The following is an 18,090-nucleotide window of genomic DNA, read 5'->3' as shown; positions in this document are numbered from 1 at the left end:
GAAAATGCTTATATTTTAGATCGGAGGGAGTACATACATACATACATATATATATATTTTCTGGGGCTGGATTCATTATAGATATAAAAGGGATTAAAAAGCTCTTTTGAGTTCAAGATTCTTGGTTATTTTCTATTGAATGAGGAGAATCTCTAATCCTCTATAATTGTATCATTATTTGTACTCATCAATACCATAGTCTAGTAATTGGAATATACAAGAAAATATAGTAACAATAAACAAGCAAGTACCATTTCAAAAGAAAATAAGACAAAAATGAAGTCTTACTGGATCCTTGAATTGCTTATTGACTTGTTTCAATCACCTCCTTCATGCCTTCAAGCCTCACAAGAAGTGCATCATCACCAAAGTCATCCTCCACACCAAACATGCGGGTCATCTGCAACAACAACCAGAAAGAATCTTCCATCTGAGCCTAGTATGTAATAAATATGCCAAGTTGCCATGTGAACATCATCAGCCCAGAGCTTTGAAGTCTCAAGAAGGACAAGCAATTCATAAAGTTACTCAGAATACATCATTGCTGATGTATTATAGCAAAGATAATGTGAATAGTATGCAGAGACTGGGCATGAAACACAGAACAGAGCACACCGTAATCCTTCTTCTATCAAGGTTAAGAAATATGAAGAATGAAGAGAAAAACCTTGAATGAAACATATAGTAAATTTTGACAAACATGAGACCATTTATAGGATGAGATTACAAGACATGGCATTGACTGTTCATAATTACTCTTCTGGTCTTATTTATAAGTTATTTCTAATTATCTCACAAAAACCAAGAGAAGATAGTTAAATTATTGGTGTTGTCTAAAAAAGAAAGAAATTTCCTAATTTACCCTTATTAAATGCATCATTTTTAAAAAACAATTTATCTCTCATATAACCTTTTAATTTCTACTAATCAAAAATTATGAAAGGGTAAAATTAGAAAAAAGCAACTAATGATCCAACTTGAATTGCAAAGTGACTTATAATAAAAACCATGAATTTTTTTTTTTTTTTAGAGTGACTCATATATAGGACCAGAGGGAGTACACAATAATATGCTACTGATTACATTATTGTAACCTACCTAATACGGAAATAAATACATGCTGAACTTGTTCATACACACTAGCTAACTATTCAGCATATTTACATCTCAAAGATACAGTTAGTTTAAAACAATGATTTTCGTTTTGAGGTTCACTTTTCAACAGATTATAATACAAGAGAAGACAACTATTAATCTAAAGTTCATACCTGATTAATCAAACCACCAAATTTATTTTTCAAGGACAAAACTTTTGCAATACCCTTTTCCAAAACTGCTGGGAACTGCAAAAGTCTGAGTGTATGGCCTGTGGGTGCAGTATCAAATACTATAACAGAATAATCCATTGTTTGCACCAATCTGTAAAAGAAAATAATCAATCAAATCACAATGATGGATAAAGGAAGTGGATAAAATTACAAGTTACGTTGGAAACAGAATCCAGAAACATTAAAGACCTCGCATACTATATTGACAAATATGCAGATTTCTTTCATTGAAGACCTGAATGAGAAGCTATGTTCAGAATTATGCAGATTTTTCTCATTACTGAGCTTTATGCTTTCTAAATATGAAGTTAAGCTTGCATTGGACCCTGCTAGATCCATCATTAAGTATGAATGGCTCCAAAATATGCAATGAGAAGTGCACCATGTAAATAAGTATCAATCAGAAGCTCAATATTACTACTTAAGGGTGTATGACACATGGACTTTTGGTTAATTCCTGAGATACGAGCCTATACCCCATGTTTGGTATGGCATTTAAAGTACAATTTTCATACAACACAATTTTACATCCAAGGTGAAAAGCTAATTGTGATATATGACTTTCTAAAGCAGTATTTGACACCATTTGGAGTAAATGGATGATATATTCATACTGATATTATCCAGAGCCAAGCCTCAACCGCACTCAATTCATTATATTATCATTCCTTGTCTTGTCATACCAAACGTATTCAATTGCAGTTTGTTCAGTATAATTACACATTGAATGGTTGACACGCATATTGACTTTTTTCTTTCTTTCTTTCTTCCCTTCTTTCCTTCTTCTTCTTCTTTCTTCTTTTTTTTTTTGTGGGTTCAAAGCATGCTGAACACACTGATGTTATCCAGAGCAAAGCCTGAACCACACTCAATTCATTATATTATCATTCCTTCTCTTGCCACACCAAACATATTCAATTGCAGTTTGTTCAGTATAATTAGACATTGAATAGCTGATATGCATATTGATTTTTTTGGTTCAAAGCATTCTGACCACAGAAGCAATATCCAAAGATCATTGAGATGATATGAGTATCCGAGAAATAAAGCAATGAGCAGCAAAAGAACAATAATTATGGCCAAAGTATTTATCATTTGCCAAGTCAGCAACCATGGATGCCTAAATGGGCATATACCGCAAGGAGTCTTGCAAGGACCATACAGAGGAATTCAGTAATTTCCAATACAAAAAGACACACCAAACATGGTAATCCAAAGCACCTAGACATTCAACTCTAAATTTGAATTCTATGCAAAATTGTTTCAACAAAGATATCATAACTCTACAGACCTAACCCTCTGGGTAATTATATCAAACCATTATTAATCATTTACTTAACCAATGAATGTTCTACAAATAGAAGGCGTCAAAACTCTCTGTTTTAGCTCGGACATTTAAGGGACTCTCATTCTCATACACCTTGAAACTGACAGGCCTATACTGTTATAAACACAATATGGCACAGAAAACTTTCAAATTCAGGTGGACATTATTGATCGAAATTCAAGTCAAGACAAAATCAATACGACAACACATATTTCTTACTTCAACATCTCAGCAAAACTCATTGCCTCGTCAATTCCAGGTATAGCACCTGCTAGCTCTGAAAACAAAGTATCCATTCCCTCAGAACTCGTTTCCTCTTGTTCAACAGTAGGATCCACCTCCTATAAAGTATGGATCATAATAAAGAATGAGAAAAATACTTTGCAACATAATTACAGTAAATATGATAAGGACCTTGATAACATACTATGACAAGAGGTAGAGGGAAAGTATAAACCAAAAAAGCTTCTGCCAAAATTATTTCTCGACACAAACATTTGGCATGAACTCAGGATATACATGCCAATGATGCATGAAAGAAAGGTTGAGTGAGAGAGAAATCCCCTTATTTGCTAGAGGTAGAGAGAGAGAACATCCCATTCTTCATTTATGTCTATAAATTATGAAATCGATTGCTTGGGCATGCTCAGATTTATCAGAAAGGGAAAATTATTGATAAAAGGCAATCCTATTATTCAAAGGGTAAATCGCTAGGATACAGCGCGAAAACAAATAATCAAGAACTGGAGGTTTACCAACGCATAAAGATTGGTGAACCCATTAACCAAAGTGGGTGTCTTCGTGAACCGTTGTTGAAAAGCATCACTGAGATTGTGAGCAGGGTCGGTGGAGATGATCAGAACGGAGCCACGAACGCCGGCGAGAAGGATCGAAAGAATGGAGCTACAAGTTGTCTTGCCAACTCCTCCTTTTCCTCCGACGAAAACCCACTTGAGACTCTCTTGGCTCAGTATGTTCTCCACCGTCCCCTCCGGCACCTCCTCCTGATCCGCCATGGACACAGCTTCTGTTCGCGCTTTCTATCAATCTCCAGTGCTTTCACAGTTGATCAAACACCGAGAAATCCGGATAATTCCATTGGTATGTGGTACCGACAGGGGGGAAAAACGCATGGCAGATTTAGTTCAGGGTGGAGTATATAAAATCGATATGTATGAAGACAAATAAATTGTTGCTTGCTAGAGTTTGATTCCAAATTAGCCGAACCAAGAAGGCAAGAAGCAAATTCCTTACGTGAAATGTGGTATATTGGGGCTGATCGATCAAAATGCATGAGAACTTTTTGGCAGCCAAAACAGAAAAAAAAAAACAAAAAACAAAACAAAACAAAAAAAAAAAAAAACCAAACATTTAAGGCTTGTTTGGTTATTATTTTTTTTTGTTTTTAAAAGTTGTTTTATAAAACAATTTAAAAAACTGTTTTTAAAAACAAATAAAAAAAATACTTGTTTGGTGATAGTAATTTAAAAACAATTTTAGAATTAAAAAAATAAAAAAACTTGCTCGGCAATATTAATATTGAAAATAAATTTTAAAAATTAAAATATAATAAATTTGTTTGATTTTGATAGAAATAGATATGAAAAATCTGCGAGTTTGTCTTATTAACTTTGCTGCCAAAGTTTAATTTTTATTAATTCCATCATTTAAATTTATTTTAATTATTAATTTAGTTTTTATTATTTAAACAAAAAATAACATAGTTAAAGTATGCTAACATCAATAACATAATATTGATGCTTGCTATGTAAATTAATAAAAAATATAATTATAATTTATGTCAAAAAAAAATATAGACTTAGGATTTAATAAAAACAAAATAACAAAGCATACCGTAAGGGCTAGATTAATAAAAAAAGTTAATTGATTTGAAGGATAATCTATTCTTAGTCAATTACACATATATGTTAACTCATGGGTTAATAAGCAAAATGAACCTTAAAATATTGTGCGAAAAGAGTCTTGGATCCTAAACTCTTGAAATGTACAAAATAAATTTTAAACTTTTAAATTGACAGTAAAATGAACCTTTATCGTTAATTTTTCTAATGTTGTTATTGTTTATTTTGTTAATTAATGTCATATAAGAGTGTTCAAAATCGATCCAAATTGAAAGGACCGATCTAAACCAACCCAAACTAAAAAAAATCGATCAAAACTGAACAATAATTAAGCCTATTTCTGTTTTTATGATATGAGAATTGATTGATTTGGTTCAAGTTCGATTTTGAGTATAAAAAACTGAACCAAACCGAGCAAACTTGATTAAAAAATATTACTTATCTATTTATTAAATATATAATCATTTATTTACAAGAAGCATTTTGTTTTGAATTTTTTATAGTAATAGATAAACATTTTTAAAGGACTTGAATGGAAATGCATAATATTAAACAATTATGACAATGATGCTATGACCATCATTTAATTATTTACAACTTGAAAGCCTTAGTAATCAATTTATCTATAAGAAGCATTTTGTTTTAAATTTTATATTATAAGGTTTTCATTATTTATTAAAATATAGATACATAGATAAACATTTTCAAAGGACTTGAATGGAAATGCATAATATTAAATAATTTTAATCTTAAAAACTTATATCAATTTTTATGATTAATTATCATTATCATTTTAAATTTTATTATATTTTTATACCTCTATTTATGAAAAAAAGGAGCCAAAAAGAATTAAATTTAATTTTAATACATAGCACTATTATGAAGATGAAAAAAAAAATTAAATAAGTGCATTGAAACCCGATCCAGACCTTAACCAAACTGAACTAAACCGAAAATTAAATCGAACCAAACTGAGCTTCATAAAAACCGATCAGGTTTTAATTATGAGTAAACTGAATGGTTCAGTTCGATTTGGTTTTTTGCCAAAACCAAACCAAACTGAACCTATGAACACCCTTAGACTGCTATAGACTCTAAACTATTACACAAGTAACATCTTACACCATAAATTTTGAAATTTCAAGCAAATTACCTCCAATATTTATATATAAAATATTAACTATTATGTAGACTAAATTAGTCTCAATGTGGCCCACCGAGATGAACACATCCTTGGTCGTGACGAACAATCCATGATTTTGTGAAATAACATTTTTTGCCCCTTTTTTTTTTGTAATGTTTTCCAAACAATTGGTATCTTATAACTTTGCATACTATGTAACTCTAATTTATTCTTATTTTGGATAATGTTTATTTATTTGGTTAAAACTTGAGATCCCATTGAAAAATAAGTTTAAATATCAGAGAATTTTAATTAACTAGTTAATTTGGGTTTTAAGTCTTCACATCCATCGTTTGTAAAATTTTCTAATACTTAAACTTCTTTTCAAATAAGATCTTAAGTTTTCACTATTACATAAATAAACATTATTTAAAATCAAAATAAATTAGAATTATAGAATATACAGAAGTATGAGATAACAATCGTTTGGAAAACATTGTAAAAAATGGGACAAAAAATATCATTTCACAAAATTAATGGATCATTTGCCACAGCCAACGACGCTTTCACTGTGGCAAGTTACGCTGAAACTAATTTGGTTTACATAATAGTTAATATTCTATACATAAATGTTGGAGATAATTTGCTCGAAATTTTAAAGTTCAAAATCCAAGACGCTACTTATGTAATAGTTTAGGGTCTGTAGCACTAATTAGCAAATGAACAGTAATGACATTAAAAAAATTAACGGGTAGGATTTATTTTGCCATGAATTTGAAAGCATATAATTCATTTTACACATTTTAAGAATTTAGGATTCAAGACGCTTTTCGTGCAATATTATAGGGTTTATTTTGCTCATTAACCTTTAAATTATTAATATACTTTATATATGAAATTAATTTGAGAGTAAATTTGTGTTCTAAAACTTAAAGGAACATGATAATTTAAGAAAATATGAAATCAAATTGATTAAAATTAAACTTAAAAAATTAAATTGATAATTGAAATAAATTTAAGAGTTTAAAAATTTTATTATTATTTTTTAAATAAAATCCATCAATCGAGGTTATCGCTGAGGTTACTATTGTGAATTGGAGCCGCATCACTGTGTTCCACTTAATCTTACCCACATTCATGGTGAAACTAGGTGCATTATCCATGTTTAATGGTGTTGCTCTCAAAAAAAAAAAAAAACTAATCCATGTTTAATTGTGGGTCCATTCTGACAAGAAGGATCCAAATCTCAACCTTAGCACTGGCTTGTTTGCATTTGAAGTTCAAGCAATAATATATATTTATTTATATCAATAGCACAAATTAATAAAAAAAATTAAAGTTATAGTAAACTCTATTATTTTAAAAATGAAAGATAAAAATGTGGGATTCATGCGTTTCATATTACTTGGAACATTCTATGCTATTTGACTCTTCCTTAGAACTATAAAATGTTGAGATATAGTCAAAGTTGTCAGACTCATGAATTTAATTACACTTATAATGTGAATGTAAAATTGAATCAAAAACTCTAATTATAAATTTACAAGAATTTATCGTTATTAATAAATAGCTAGTAAAAGTATATAATTAAAAAAATTAAAATATAAAATATAACTATAATTTGATTTAAATATATTTTAAATATAAATAATTAAAATTAAATTCATCTACATTGTTAGATTATCATACTCAACACATAAATTTTAAAATTAGGCAACTTATTTTTGGTATTTCTTATTTTTATTTTTTTTATTAATATTAGGTTTTGCTTTTTTGCTTTTTATTTTTCTTTGAATGGGGGTTCTACTGTTTATATAAACCAAATTCTACACATAGTATATATCTAACTCGCTCAACTTGGTAAAAAATTAACAAGCTTAGCAAATTTAATTGGGTTTGCATTTAGTTTGAATTTATGAATAAATTAATATAATTTTGTAAATTAAAAACGTAAAAGCGATAAATTCAGAGAGTTAACATGTGAGTTTACATCTAGTTTAGATTTATAAGTGAGTTGACATAATTTTATAAGTTAGAAACGTAAAAATAACAAATATAAAGAGCTGACTCATAAGATTTGCTTGGTTAAGAGGGCGGGGAGGGGAGGGGCATAATTTTGTTACCTAATGACTAATATATTTCTTATCTTAATTGCCACTCTTCATCTTTTTAATCAAGTTTAGCAATGATAAATTTTTAATAGTATATTTAACAATGAAAATTACTCTATATATATTTATAATTACATGTTAAAAATATTCATAACTATATTTTATTAGAAAAAATAATTTAAATAATATAAGGGTAAAGTTATTTATATATTATTATTTTTCTTTCCCTCCTCTCCTAAACCAGATAAAGCAACAATAAAATCTCTCTCCTTCCCTTTATTAAAATCTCTCCCCTTTCCTTGAATCAAAAAATCACATAGCCAATGGCCAATTGATCAGTAGACTATAAAGGATGATATTATTTCTGTTATAAAGAAACATAAACATTGGTACTAGCTAGTTATTAGTTGACATTCATTAAAAAAAAAGAATGACTGAAGGAATAAAAAAAAGCATTAACTTACAAACTTAATGCAATTAATTAATTAATAACAATGATAAAAAGTTTGATTAATTGAAGTGTTGGCAAAAGTATTGTAAGAGCAAAAAATATATCGTAATTCAAAATTATTTTAAACAACCAAATTGGTACGTAGTGGTGCTCTGGAATTGGCCAAATCCAATTATTTTTAGGGACAAATTTAAGTATTTTGAACGGTATTATTCATATAACAAAATCATATTCACTATCACTAAAATCTTGATTCTCATTCTCCTAATTACGTTTTTGTGTTTTCTATTTTTCTTGTTTGTTTCAAATCATTGTTACTGTAATAATGGATTTTCAATATAAAAATATAGGGTTGATGAGATGGTTGAGTTAGTCTAAGGCACTAGATTAAAATTCTGGTTTGAAAGCATGTGGTTACATATCCCATTCTCAACATTTGATTTTTCATTTTTAATGGATTTATGGCTGTGGCTTGCATTACAAAGAAGTTGGTTAATGTTCATGACTTAGAATTAGTCCTCAGATGGCATTGTCTTTGGATGGTTCTTTATCACCCAAATTCTTTTGGTTTTGGAAGAAGAATGTTCTCCACCTTAGCTGGTTTGTTATTATGTTGAGTAGTTGCGCATTTTTATTGTATAAGTTTAATTTCCCCCCATATCTCTAACAAAAGAAAATAAATATATTTTCTAAAAATAATTTTCTCATTTTAACTTGATAATATAGTTTAAAGATGAATCACAATTATAGCTTTTAATCATGTAAAAAGTATGTTGATCATTCCATGATCATGAAAACTATTATAATGCTAACTGAATGAAAAATGATACTCTCTCCGTTTAAAAATGTAATGTATTTTTTAAGAAATTGAATGTTAAAAAATATAAAGTATTTTTAATCTTTTGAGATGTAACTATTGCTTTTTTTTTTTTTCAAAAAGTACCTCTATTAATAGTGACTTTATATTTATTATAAGGTGTTTAATAAGGATAAATATGAAAGATATAATTAGTTTGAAAATAATTAACTACCTTATTGAGGGGTGAGATTCTATTAAAAATATTTTATATTTTTAAACGAAAGGAGTAATACATATATGGTGCATGACTCACATAATATTCTTCAGCCAGTTTTTTTTACTTAAAAAATTAGAACTTCCTTTAAATTTTTCTAAAAGTAGCCGAACATCATTTTTCGTTTTGAAATGAGGATAGATTTAATTCTTTCCTAAATCAAAAGTTGTCTTATATTTTATTCTAATTTAAAATTTCGAAAATCATCCCTTCATAAATATATATTTTCTTACTACAATCAATGAAAGTATAATTTTATGTTTTTTATTTTTACATGTCTATATTAGAAAATAGAATGTACTCTTCATTTGTGCATTGGTTTAATATAATATATATATACTATTAATCGATATCAATGGAATAAATTAATAAATAGAAATTGAAGTAAATTTCGTTATAAAAATAAAAAGTGGGATTTATGCTTATCATGTTACTTGACAGTTACAGTACCCTTCTATGCTATCTAATTCTTCATCAGAATTATAAAAGGAAGAATGATAAAGAGATCTTAAAAGGATTAATTAATTTAAGTTAGGTTTCAAGTACTAAACTCTAAAAATTTACAAGTTTATCTCTTAATTTTGCAATTGCATTGTAATAAATTTGCAACTTATTTTTTAAATTTTAACATAATTAAAGAATAACAAAATTTATTTTTCTTATTAAAATTTGAAATACAAGTTATAAATTCATCATAATAAAATTACAAAATTGAGATATTGGGTTATAAATTCGTAAAATTTAACACTTAAAATCTAACTTAAGTTAGTTAATCCTTTTAAATTTCTCTATCATTCTCCCATTATAAAATGCTTAGATGTAGGCAATGATTAATCAATTAGTTGATGGGTCCAATTTAGGTGCTAATCATGCGATGAGCACTCTAAAACATCCAGAGTTTTATTTTATTTTTTTTATAATTATTAAAGTAAATTTTATAAAAAATAATAAATCTATTTTAATATCAATTTAGATAATATTAATTTAATCTTATGATAAAAGTTTCTAAAATTTTTATAAATTAACTATCCATAATTATTCTGGACAGTTTAGTTTTAAAATTATTGACTTGTAACTTTTTTCTACTTTTTTTTAAAGTGTCAACTTAAATATTATCTTTATTTTTAATATTATTATTACTAAAGTGAAAAATTGAATGTTAAATTCAAACTGTTTCACATACATTTGGAAAATAAATTTATATAAATTATAAAAATTTTATTATTAAATGGATATTCATTATTTTTTTGTTAAAAATAAAAATTAAAATATCTAAATTAAATCTATATTATTCATATGGCTAATAAACTAGATTTATTAAAAATTTTATAATTTTTACTTTAATGAATATTAAATAAAAATAAAATAAAAACTTGTGAATTTGTATTGCCTAGATTCAAATTTTTAATCTAAACAGATTGTTCATCACATGATGAGTACCACTAATTCCATTAGTTGACTATATGGGACAATATTATTTCTGCCATAAGGAAAGATAAATATCAGTACTAGTTAGATGATATTTATTTTTTTTTAAAAAAGAATTAATTAAAGAAAGCATCAACTTATAAACTTTATGTGATTGGTTAACTTTTTGGTAAAGCAGTCAATTATACATCATGTGAAAAATGATAATATCTAGAAAAATAATACAAAACACCACCACACACACGAGACATTTAAAACTGAAAAAACAAGTGAGCTCGACCCTTAAACTTAGTTTCTTATTTTTCACTTCTTTTTTAAGGCTCGACCCTTATTAGAAGGGCTCAGGGTAGGGCTCATAAGTCATGTTCTGAAAAAATTTAAAAAATTAAAGTAAAATTAAGTACTATAAATTAATTAAAATATTTTAAGATTTTTTAAAAAATAAAAATTCTCATAATTTTTTAAAAATTAAACAACATACATTTAGAAGTCTAGTAAGAAAATTCAAATTTTGGTTAAAAAATAGTTCATTTTTATAAATACACAAACATATTACAAATTTTATATTATACATTAATATTTATTAAATTATATTAAATTAATTTTAGAATAAATTAAAATAAATAATAATATAATGTGTGTAGGATCGGGACTTTAGGCGAGCAGGTCCCTCTTGACTTCAAACGCGTGTTCCACTAAAAAAAATTAATAATAATATAACAGGGTTTGAAGGGTCGCCCGAGCCCGAATTCCTTTTTTACAAGACTTATTAGGACCAAGCCCTCAAGTCCATTTACTTTAAAAAATTAATTTTTAAAGTTCGAACCCTTATTTAAATAGGGCTTCTAGGCTCGGCCCTTATTTCTGGTTCTAAGTATGTGTATATATGTAAGATAATCAGGTTTATTAAGGTTTGAAGGGCTATCCGAGCTCAAGTTCTTTTTCACAGGATTTATCAAGGCCAGGCCCTTAAGCTCGATTACTTTAAAAAAATTTAATTTTTAAAGCCCAAACTTTTATTTAAACAGGATAGACTCGACCCTTATTTTCAGCTCTAGAAACACCAACAAGAAAGTTCAAATGGCAGTACATAAGAATATTGAATAAGTGACAGACAGACATTGTAGGTGGGAAGGCCTCATTCATCCCTTCGTAGATTTTTTTCTATATATTTTTGATAATTTTTTCTTGAAACCAATATACCATATGAGATTCCACTTTTTATGTTTTTAAAGTTTTTTAACATTATATGTAATTATACATAATTTATCATCTAATATTTTTTGATTTATCTATTATTCTTGGTGATAATAAATATTTAAAAATTCTATTAACTATACATAATAATTAATTTGTAGAAAATTGGCTTGAAGTTGGTTCCTCCACTACACTAAATATTACAACTAGCGCCACTTAAACAAAATACCAAACCAAAGTGTGCATTAGATTGAGGAAAAAATGATACAACAATCAACTTCCAGTGATATGTTGTAGGAGTCGATTTTAAAGAGGGCAATAACTAGCATCTTCCATACAATGGTTCAATTGAAATGGAGGACATAAAGCATACCAAATATAAATGTGCAATATCCCTTGAATAGCCCTTAAATCAAAAGCTTATTGCAATATCCCTTTAGTCCATGCACTTAATGAAGCCACCCTGTTAACTAAGACCAAGATCATATAATATACACTATAAGAATAAATCTAGCAGACAACACCCCTTAAAATTTCATTAACATAGAAACTTTTAATGTTGTCAATGTAACATCCTGAACTTTTAATATATGAATAATTATGAATTAAAAGGGTTTGATTGCATTTTCTATTGGGATAGCATTAAGCGGGGAAAGAATGAGGCCACCTAAGCACGTTTGGTTGTGGACGAGGGAGAAGAGGGGAGCACTTGGCTGCAAACAAAGACAAAGAGGACCACTATTGCCTCTATTAACTAATGTTCGTCATCGGACACAATTAGTGCAATGTATATCTAGCATCAGACATAAGGCAAAGTTGACTAATCAAACATGTGGGCATGTTTACCACTAGACATTGTTTCAATGTGCATGACTGGCGTCAAACATGCATGCAATAACTTGTTTAAGTAGCAAAGAGTAGACCAAAAGGTTAGGTTTTTATGGGGGAACAAGAGATAGTGAAGGGTGGCAACATTTTGAGGTATTGAAGTTGAAAATCCGAGGTCTTGATGCTTCCAAACATCTAATTGAGGTAAGCTACAAACGATACTATTAAAATTTTTAGACATTGTAGCGATTTGTCAACTACTACTAATGTTGGCACAAGATTCATTTTTTTAAATTTAGTAGCGGTTTTTAAAATCGCTAAAGCTCTTCTACTAAAATATTTCCAATTCATTTTACAAATTTTGGGTCATTGTTTGTAGCATTTTGGTTGTAGAAGTTCAGAAACTGTCATAGATGTTGTAGTAGTTTGATTTTTGTGGTTATATCACCCTTTATAGTAAGTATAATAGGAATTTTGAAAAATCGCCGCGAACATTGTTGGTAAAGGTTAAAGGCTCTATAATAGTAGCTTAAAAATTGCTATGAAATGCTTTTTTCTTTGTAGTGACGCAACATTTAAGAAGAATACTTTCTACAACTCACAAGATTCGAGCAGATGTATAGTCAGATATACATAGCTTTTTAAACCTATATTTGAAAATTTTCAATGAAAATTTTGTACTAGTCTCTAGATTTATTGCACTGAGTTCATGTATAATTGCAGATTTTTCAATAAGGGATGAATATTATATAGGATTAAGGGTTAATTTTACCCTCAAACTATTCATTTAAGATCTTTGTGAGTGTCCTGAACTATTTTTTGTGTCAAAACAGCCCTTGAACATTTAAATATACATTTGTTTCTACTCTACTATTAACACACTTGTCAACCAATTTTTTTTTACCAAAAATGTATATGTGGCATCCAAATGGATGCTTGGTTAGAAATTAATAAGGTCACCTTTATTCTCAAAGTATGATCATTTAGGTACATCTAGTGTTCTGAACTTGATTTTAGATCATTTTATCCCTTAAACGTTAAAAACATAACCATGTCTTGCTTTTCATGCACCATAGATAGACATTAATTTAAGTTAGTGGGTCCTACTCATGTGTACACATAGCATCCACTAGCTAGAAATTTTTTTTTAAAAAATTCCTATCTAAGATGATAGCCAGAAATTAAATTAAAAAAATTCTTTAATGTATACAATCGGAAGCCCACACTCCATTTTTTTTTAAATTGCTCTCCCTCTTTCAATCTCGACATCTTGCCTTCTCTACATCAACTTAATTCTAAAACCTAACTCACATGTAGACAAGCACTTGCCCTCTCTTGCAACAATTGTAAGTCAGGTTGAGGGCAAGCTCTTGTCAAGTGTACACGTGCAGTAATTTTTTAAAAACCTTGAGTCAGGTTGCCAAGTGTATATAGAGAGAAATTTTTTAATTTAATTTCTAACCATGATTTGAGAGAGGAATTTTTAAATTTTCAACCAAGCATTTACTTGGATGCCATGTATAGACACACATGGAACCCAAAAACTTAAATTAACATTCGCTTCTGGCACATCAGTAGCAGGACATGTGTAGTTAATATAATGTTTTTTTAAAATCTTAAGGTGCAATTTTGTCTATGAACTATTCTCTGAGGAGTACTTAATGTCTAAAAATATTTGTCGTAGCAATTTTGCTTCTAAAGTAATTAAAACATAGCATATTTTCTCTTGACATTAAATGTCCCAATGTTGATAGTTAAAAATGCTGAATGAGACTTAAGCTTGACAAAAAAATGCCATCCATCATGCCAAGTGGGTTTGAAAATATGTTACGTTTTAATTAATTTAGAGGTAAAATTGTAGCACAACAAATAGTTTATGACACTTGGTACTCATTGGAGCATAGTTTAGGAGCAAAAATGTGCTTTAACTCAAATCCATTTAGCATGACAAGTCGCATTTTCGATCAAACTTAGGTCCCAGTCTCCATTTTTAACAATCAATGTTGAGGTATTTAACATGAGAGGGAAATATGCTATGTTTTAGTCAGGGTTAAATGGCATTTTTACCCCTCAACTATTGACTGAGTAGTATTCGATATCTCAGTCCACTAACTCGCAGGGTCAGATTAATATGAACCGTGCCGAGAAAGCTCATTTCTGGGGGTAGGCTTTACCACACCCTCCTAGAGGGGTTTATCACGCTGCTGCATTCCCAAACTTGAACTTAAGACCTAGTTAAGCTAAGACAACTCCAGTACTAATCAACCTAAGCGTTCAGTGATATCTTTACCTTCTCGTTTGGCTTGATGAAGATAATGGTTGGTCTCCTCTAACTAGCTATTATCATATTCTAGTTGATAGCAAGTTGATACTTGACTCTATGGATATCTTTAACAAGCAATTACAAATCTAACTATTTTGGAACTTGTTGATGGCTTCCCCTTGGAAAACCCTAAAGGAGAGCCCCTCTACTCGTTGCTAATTAAGCATCATGAGAGGTGAGAATGTCTTTTCATGTTCATGGTATTTTGGACTTGGTTTGACAAGGAAGCAACTATGGGCAGACCTTTTAATAATGTGAGACTTGAAAGAATTAGATCAAAGAGAAAAATTGCAGCACCCATTTTTTTGATTCACATTCCGCACATTTGCTCATCATGAGTGATCTAGGCCTTTCATTTCAATTCAAAATCATCTTTACCATTGATTTTAAGTTAATGTTTAAATATTTTAAATATTATATTTGTTAAAATAATTTTTTTAAATTATAAAAATTAATGTTAAATTTTAACTATCCAAAGTATATTTAGATAGTCAATTTAAAAAATTATAAAAAAATTAATATTAAATTAAATTATCATCTGTTTTTACTGTTCAGAATACATTTGAATAGTTAATTTCTAAAAGTTATAAAAAATGTATATTAAATTGGACCATGTAGATTAAATTTGCATTGATAAAATTGATTATGAACTTATTTATTAAAAATTGACATTTTTATGCATTTTCAATATGATAAATATAAAATAAAAATATAAACTTAAATTTGGACTGTTTAGATTCTAACAAAGGTGATGCTTATCATAGTACTTATCATCTAATGAGCACTGAAGAAAATAGTTTAGATTTAATATTAAAAATTTTAAAATTTTTATTTTAACAAATATAATATTTAAAATATTTAAAGATTAATTTAAAATCAATGTCAGAGATGATTTGAGTTGAAATAAAGGGCCTAGATCACTCAATTGAGTGATGAGCATGCGGTGCTCCCATTTTTTTTTTATTTGTGAGTGTTCGTTGTCTTTATTAATTATGCATTCCTTTCCTATTTTTTTCCTTTTTCACTACTTACACATTTCACCTCTTTATGATTTAGGAATAATGAGTTTTTAAGGGGCGTTGATTACCTATATTTACCTATATTTATCTACTTATATGTAATCATAAATAAAAGTATGAATATATTATGTTTTCTTGATTATTTTTAATCTTAAATAGCTTTCTCCAATTATAAAATTATGGTATAATGAAACATTTGTTTCTCAGATAAACTGGCCCAAAATAATCTTATATCAAAAAAATATGTACTAATTTTTTGAAAATTTAAGAATGTGGCCAGTTCACTTTGATATATAAGGGGTTTAACATTGATAATTTGATATATAAAAAGTTTATCATTGATATATAATAGTATAGCATTAACAAATGTAATAAATTAACTATAATGCAAAATATAATAAATGTTAGATTGTTTGTTTAATTTGATCCTATAACATATGCTATATATGTAAAAGCCCCTTGTTCCTCCATGTTTGTCTTGGTATATTAATTTGGTTCGTGAAATTTAAATTTCATCAATGAAGTGCTTGAAATTTCATGATTATACACAATTAATCCTTATTTTGTTATTCCTCTTTAAAAACATAAGGACTAATTTTGTATAGTTATAAAGGACTTGATTGATAGAGTTAAAATTTCAAAAACTAAATTGATAATTAAAATTAACTTGAAGGATAAAAATTTCCATCATTTTTAAAAATGGTTTAAAAATACATTGATAATAAATATTTAAAATAAAAAAAATCAAGTAAATATTTACCCCTATAAAATTGGCCCCCTTCACTTGCAGCCCTGGGTCTGTCCCTCGAAGCAACTACGCATTGTACAAACCAAATATATTTGTCAGTGAGCAAAGTGAAATCCTTCTACACTCCCAACTTAAATTTCGGCAAATTAATTTCATGACCATTATTAAGTATATTAAGGCGGAGCGTCTTCCCCTCCCGAGGAAAGAGGGTAATGACTGGGACGAAACTCAACAAAGCCTAAACTATTGGTCTTTCCTATACCCAGAGCGTCATCATGCGAGAATTTTAGCAAGCCCCCCCTTTTTTTTTACGTATAGTATTCGGTATCCTCGTTCACTAATTCACAAGGCCAAACTAATTCAAATTGAGTCAAGAAAGCTTATTTTTAAGGGTAGACTCTATCACACCCTGCTAGAGAAATTTTAGTAAGTCCTTGGTCATAAGAAAAGTGCAAAATAGCTAGAAAATTTAGTCAAGGATTATTCATTTTTCTCTAAAATATTAAATTAGTGAATAAATGAGTAAAAAATATTGATTTTGTAAGTTGATTGAAAATTAGTGAAGGATTATTAATTCTTTTATAAAAAATATAATTAGCGAGAAAAATAATGAGGTATAATAAAATGAGAGATTAGCGAGAGATTTAATAAGAGATTTTGTATTCCTCTATAAAATAAAATAATTAGCTAAAAAATTGTTAAGGCATTTTTTACATCTCTAAAATTAGAGATTAGCGAGGGTTTAGTGTGGGATTTTGTATTTCTTACTAAAATAAGATAATTATTAAAGCATTTTTAAAACTCTCTAAAAATATGTAATTAGCAAGAAAAGTAGTGAAACATTTTTTATACTCCCTTCATTAAAAAAATAAAAGGTGTTTTTAATCAAACCTCACCCTCCAATAAAGCAGTTACTTATCTTCAAATTAATTCTATTTTTTTACATTTATCATTATTTAATAAGGTGTTTTACCCTTTACTAAATATAAAATGATTTATTCAATATGGATACTTTTTAAAAAAGGCAATGATTACATCTTAAAAGATTAAAAATATCTTATATTTTTAAATATCTAGCTCTAAAAAAAATATTATATATTTTTTAACAAAGTGACTACCTCTCTAAATAAGATATAATTAGCAAGGAAATTAGTGATAAATACTTATACCCACCTAAAAATATATATTTAGTGATGAAAATAGCAATATATTTTTTTTATACCTTTTTGAAATAAAGTAATTATATTAGCAAGAAAATTAGCAAGATGATTT

The 18,090-nt window shown here is 28.2% G+C and overlaps 1 protein-coding gene across 1 annotated transcript; it reads right to left on the bottom strand.

The window, feature by feature from the left end:
* Nucleotides 1-287: 287 nt before the first annotated feature.
* On the bottom strand, nt 288-3,923 carry LOC129289569 (ATPase GET3A-like). The gene is made up of 4 exons (XM_054926355.1): nt 3,411-3,923; nt 2,875-2,996; nt 1,269-1,419; nt 288-400 (listed from the first exon to the last, which is right to left on the bottom strand). Exons 1-4 carry the CDS (start codon nt 3,669-3,671, stop codon nt 305-307), a joined length of 630 nt encoding a protein of 209 aa, XP_054782330.1. The 5' UTR covers nt 3,672-3,923; the 3' UTR covers nt 288-304.
* Between the last annotated feature and the right edge of the window lie 14,167 nt (nt 3,924-18,090).

Source organism: Prosopis cineraria, unplaced genomic scaffold (genome assembly GCF_029017545.1).
Source record: "Prosopis cineraria cultivar Desert tree isolate PC_DT_omini unplaced genomic scaffold, ASM2901754v1 PC12, whole genome shotgun sequence".
NCBI lineage: Eukaryota > Viridiplantae > Streptophyta > Magnoliopsida > Fabales > Fabaceae > Prosopis > Prosopis cineraria.
This window is presented reverse-complemented; position numbering and strand designations above follow the sequence as displayed.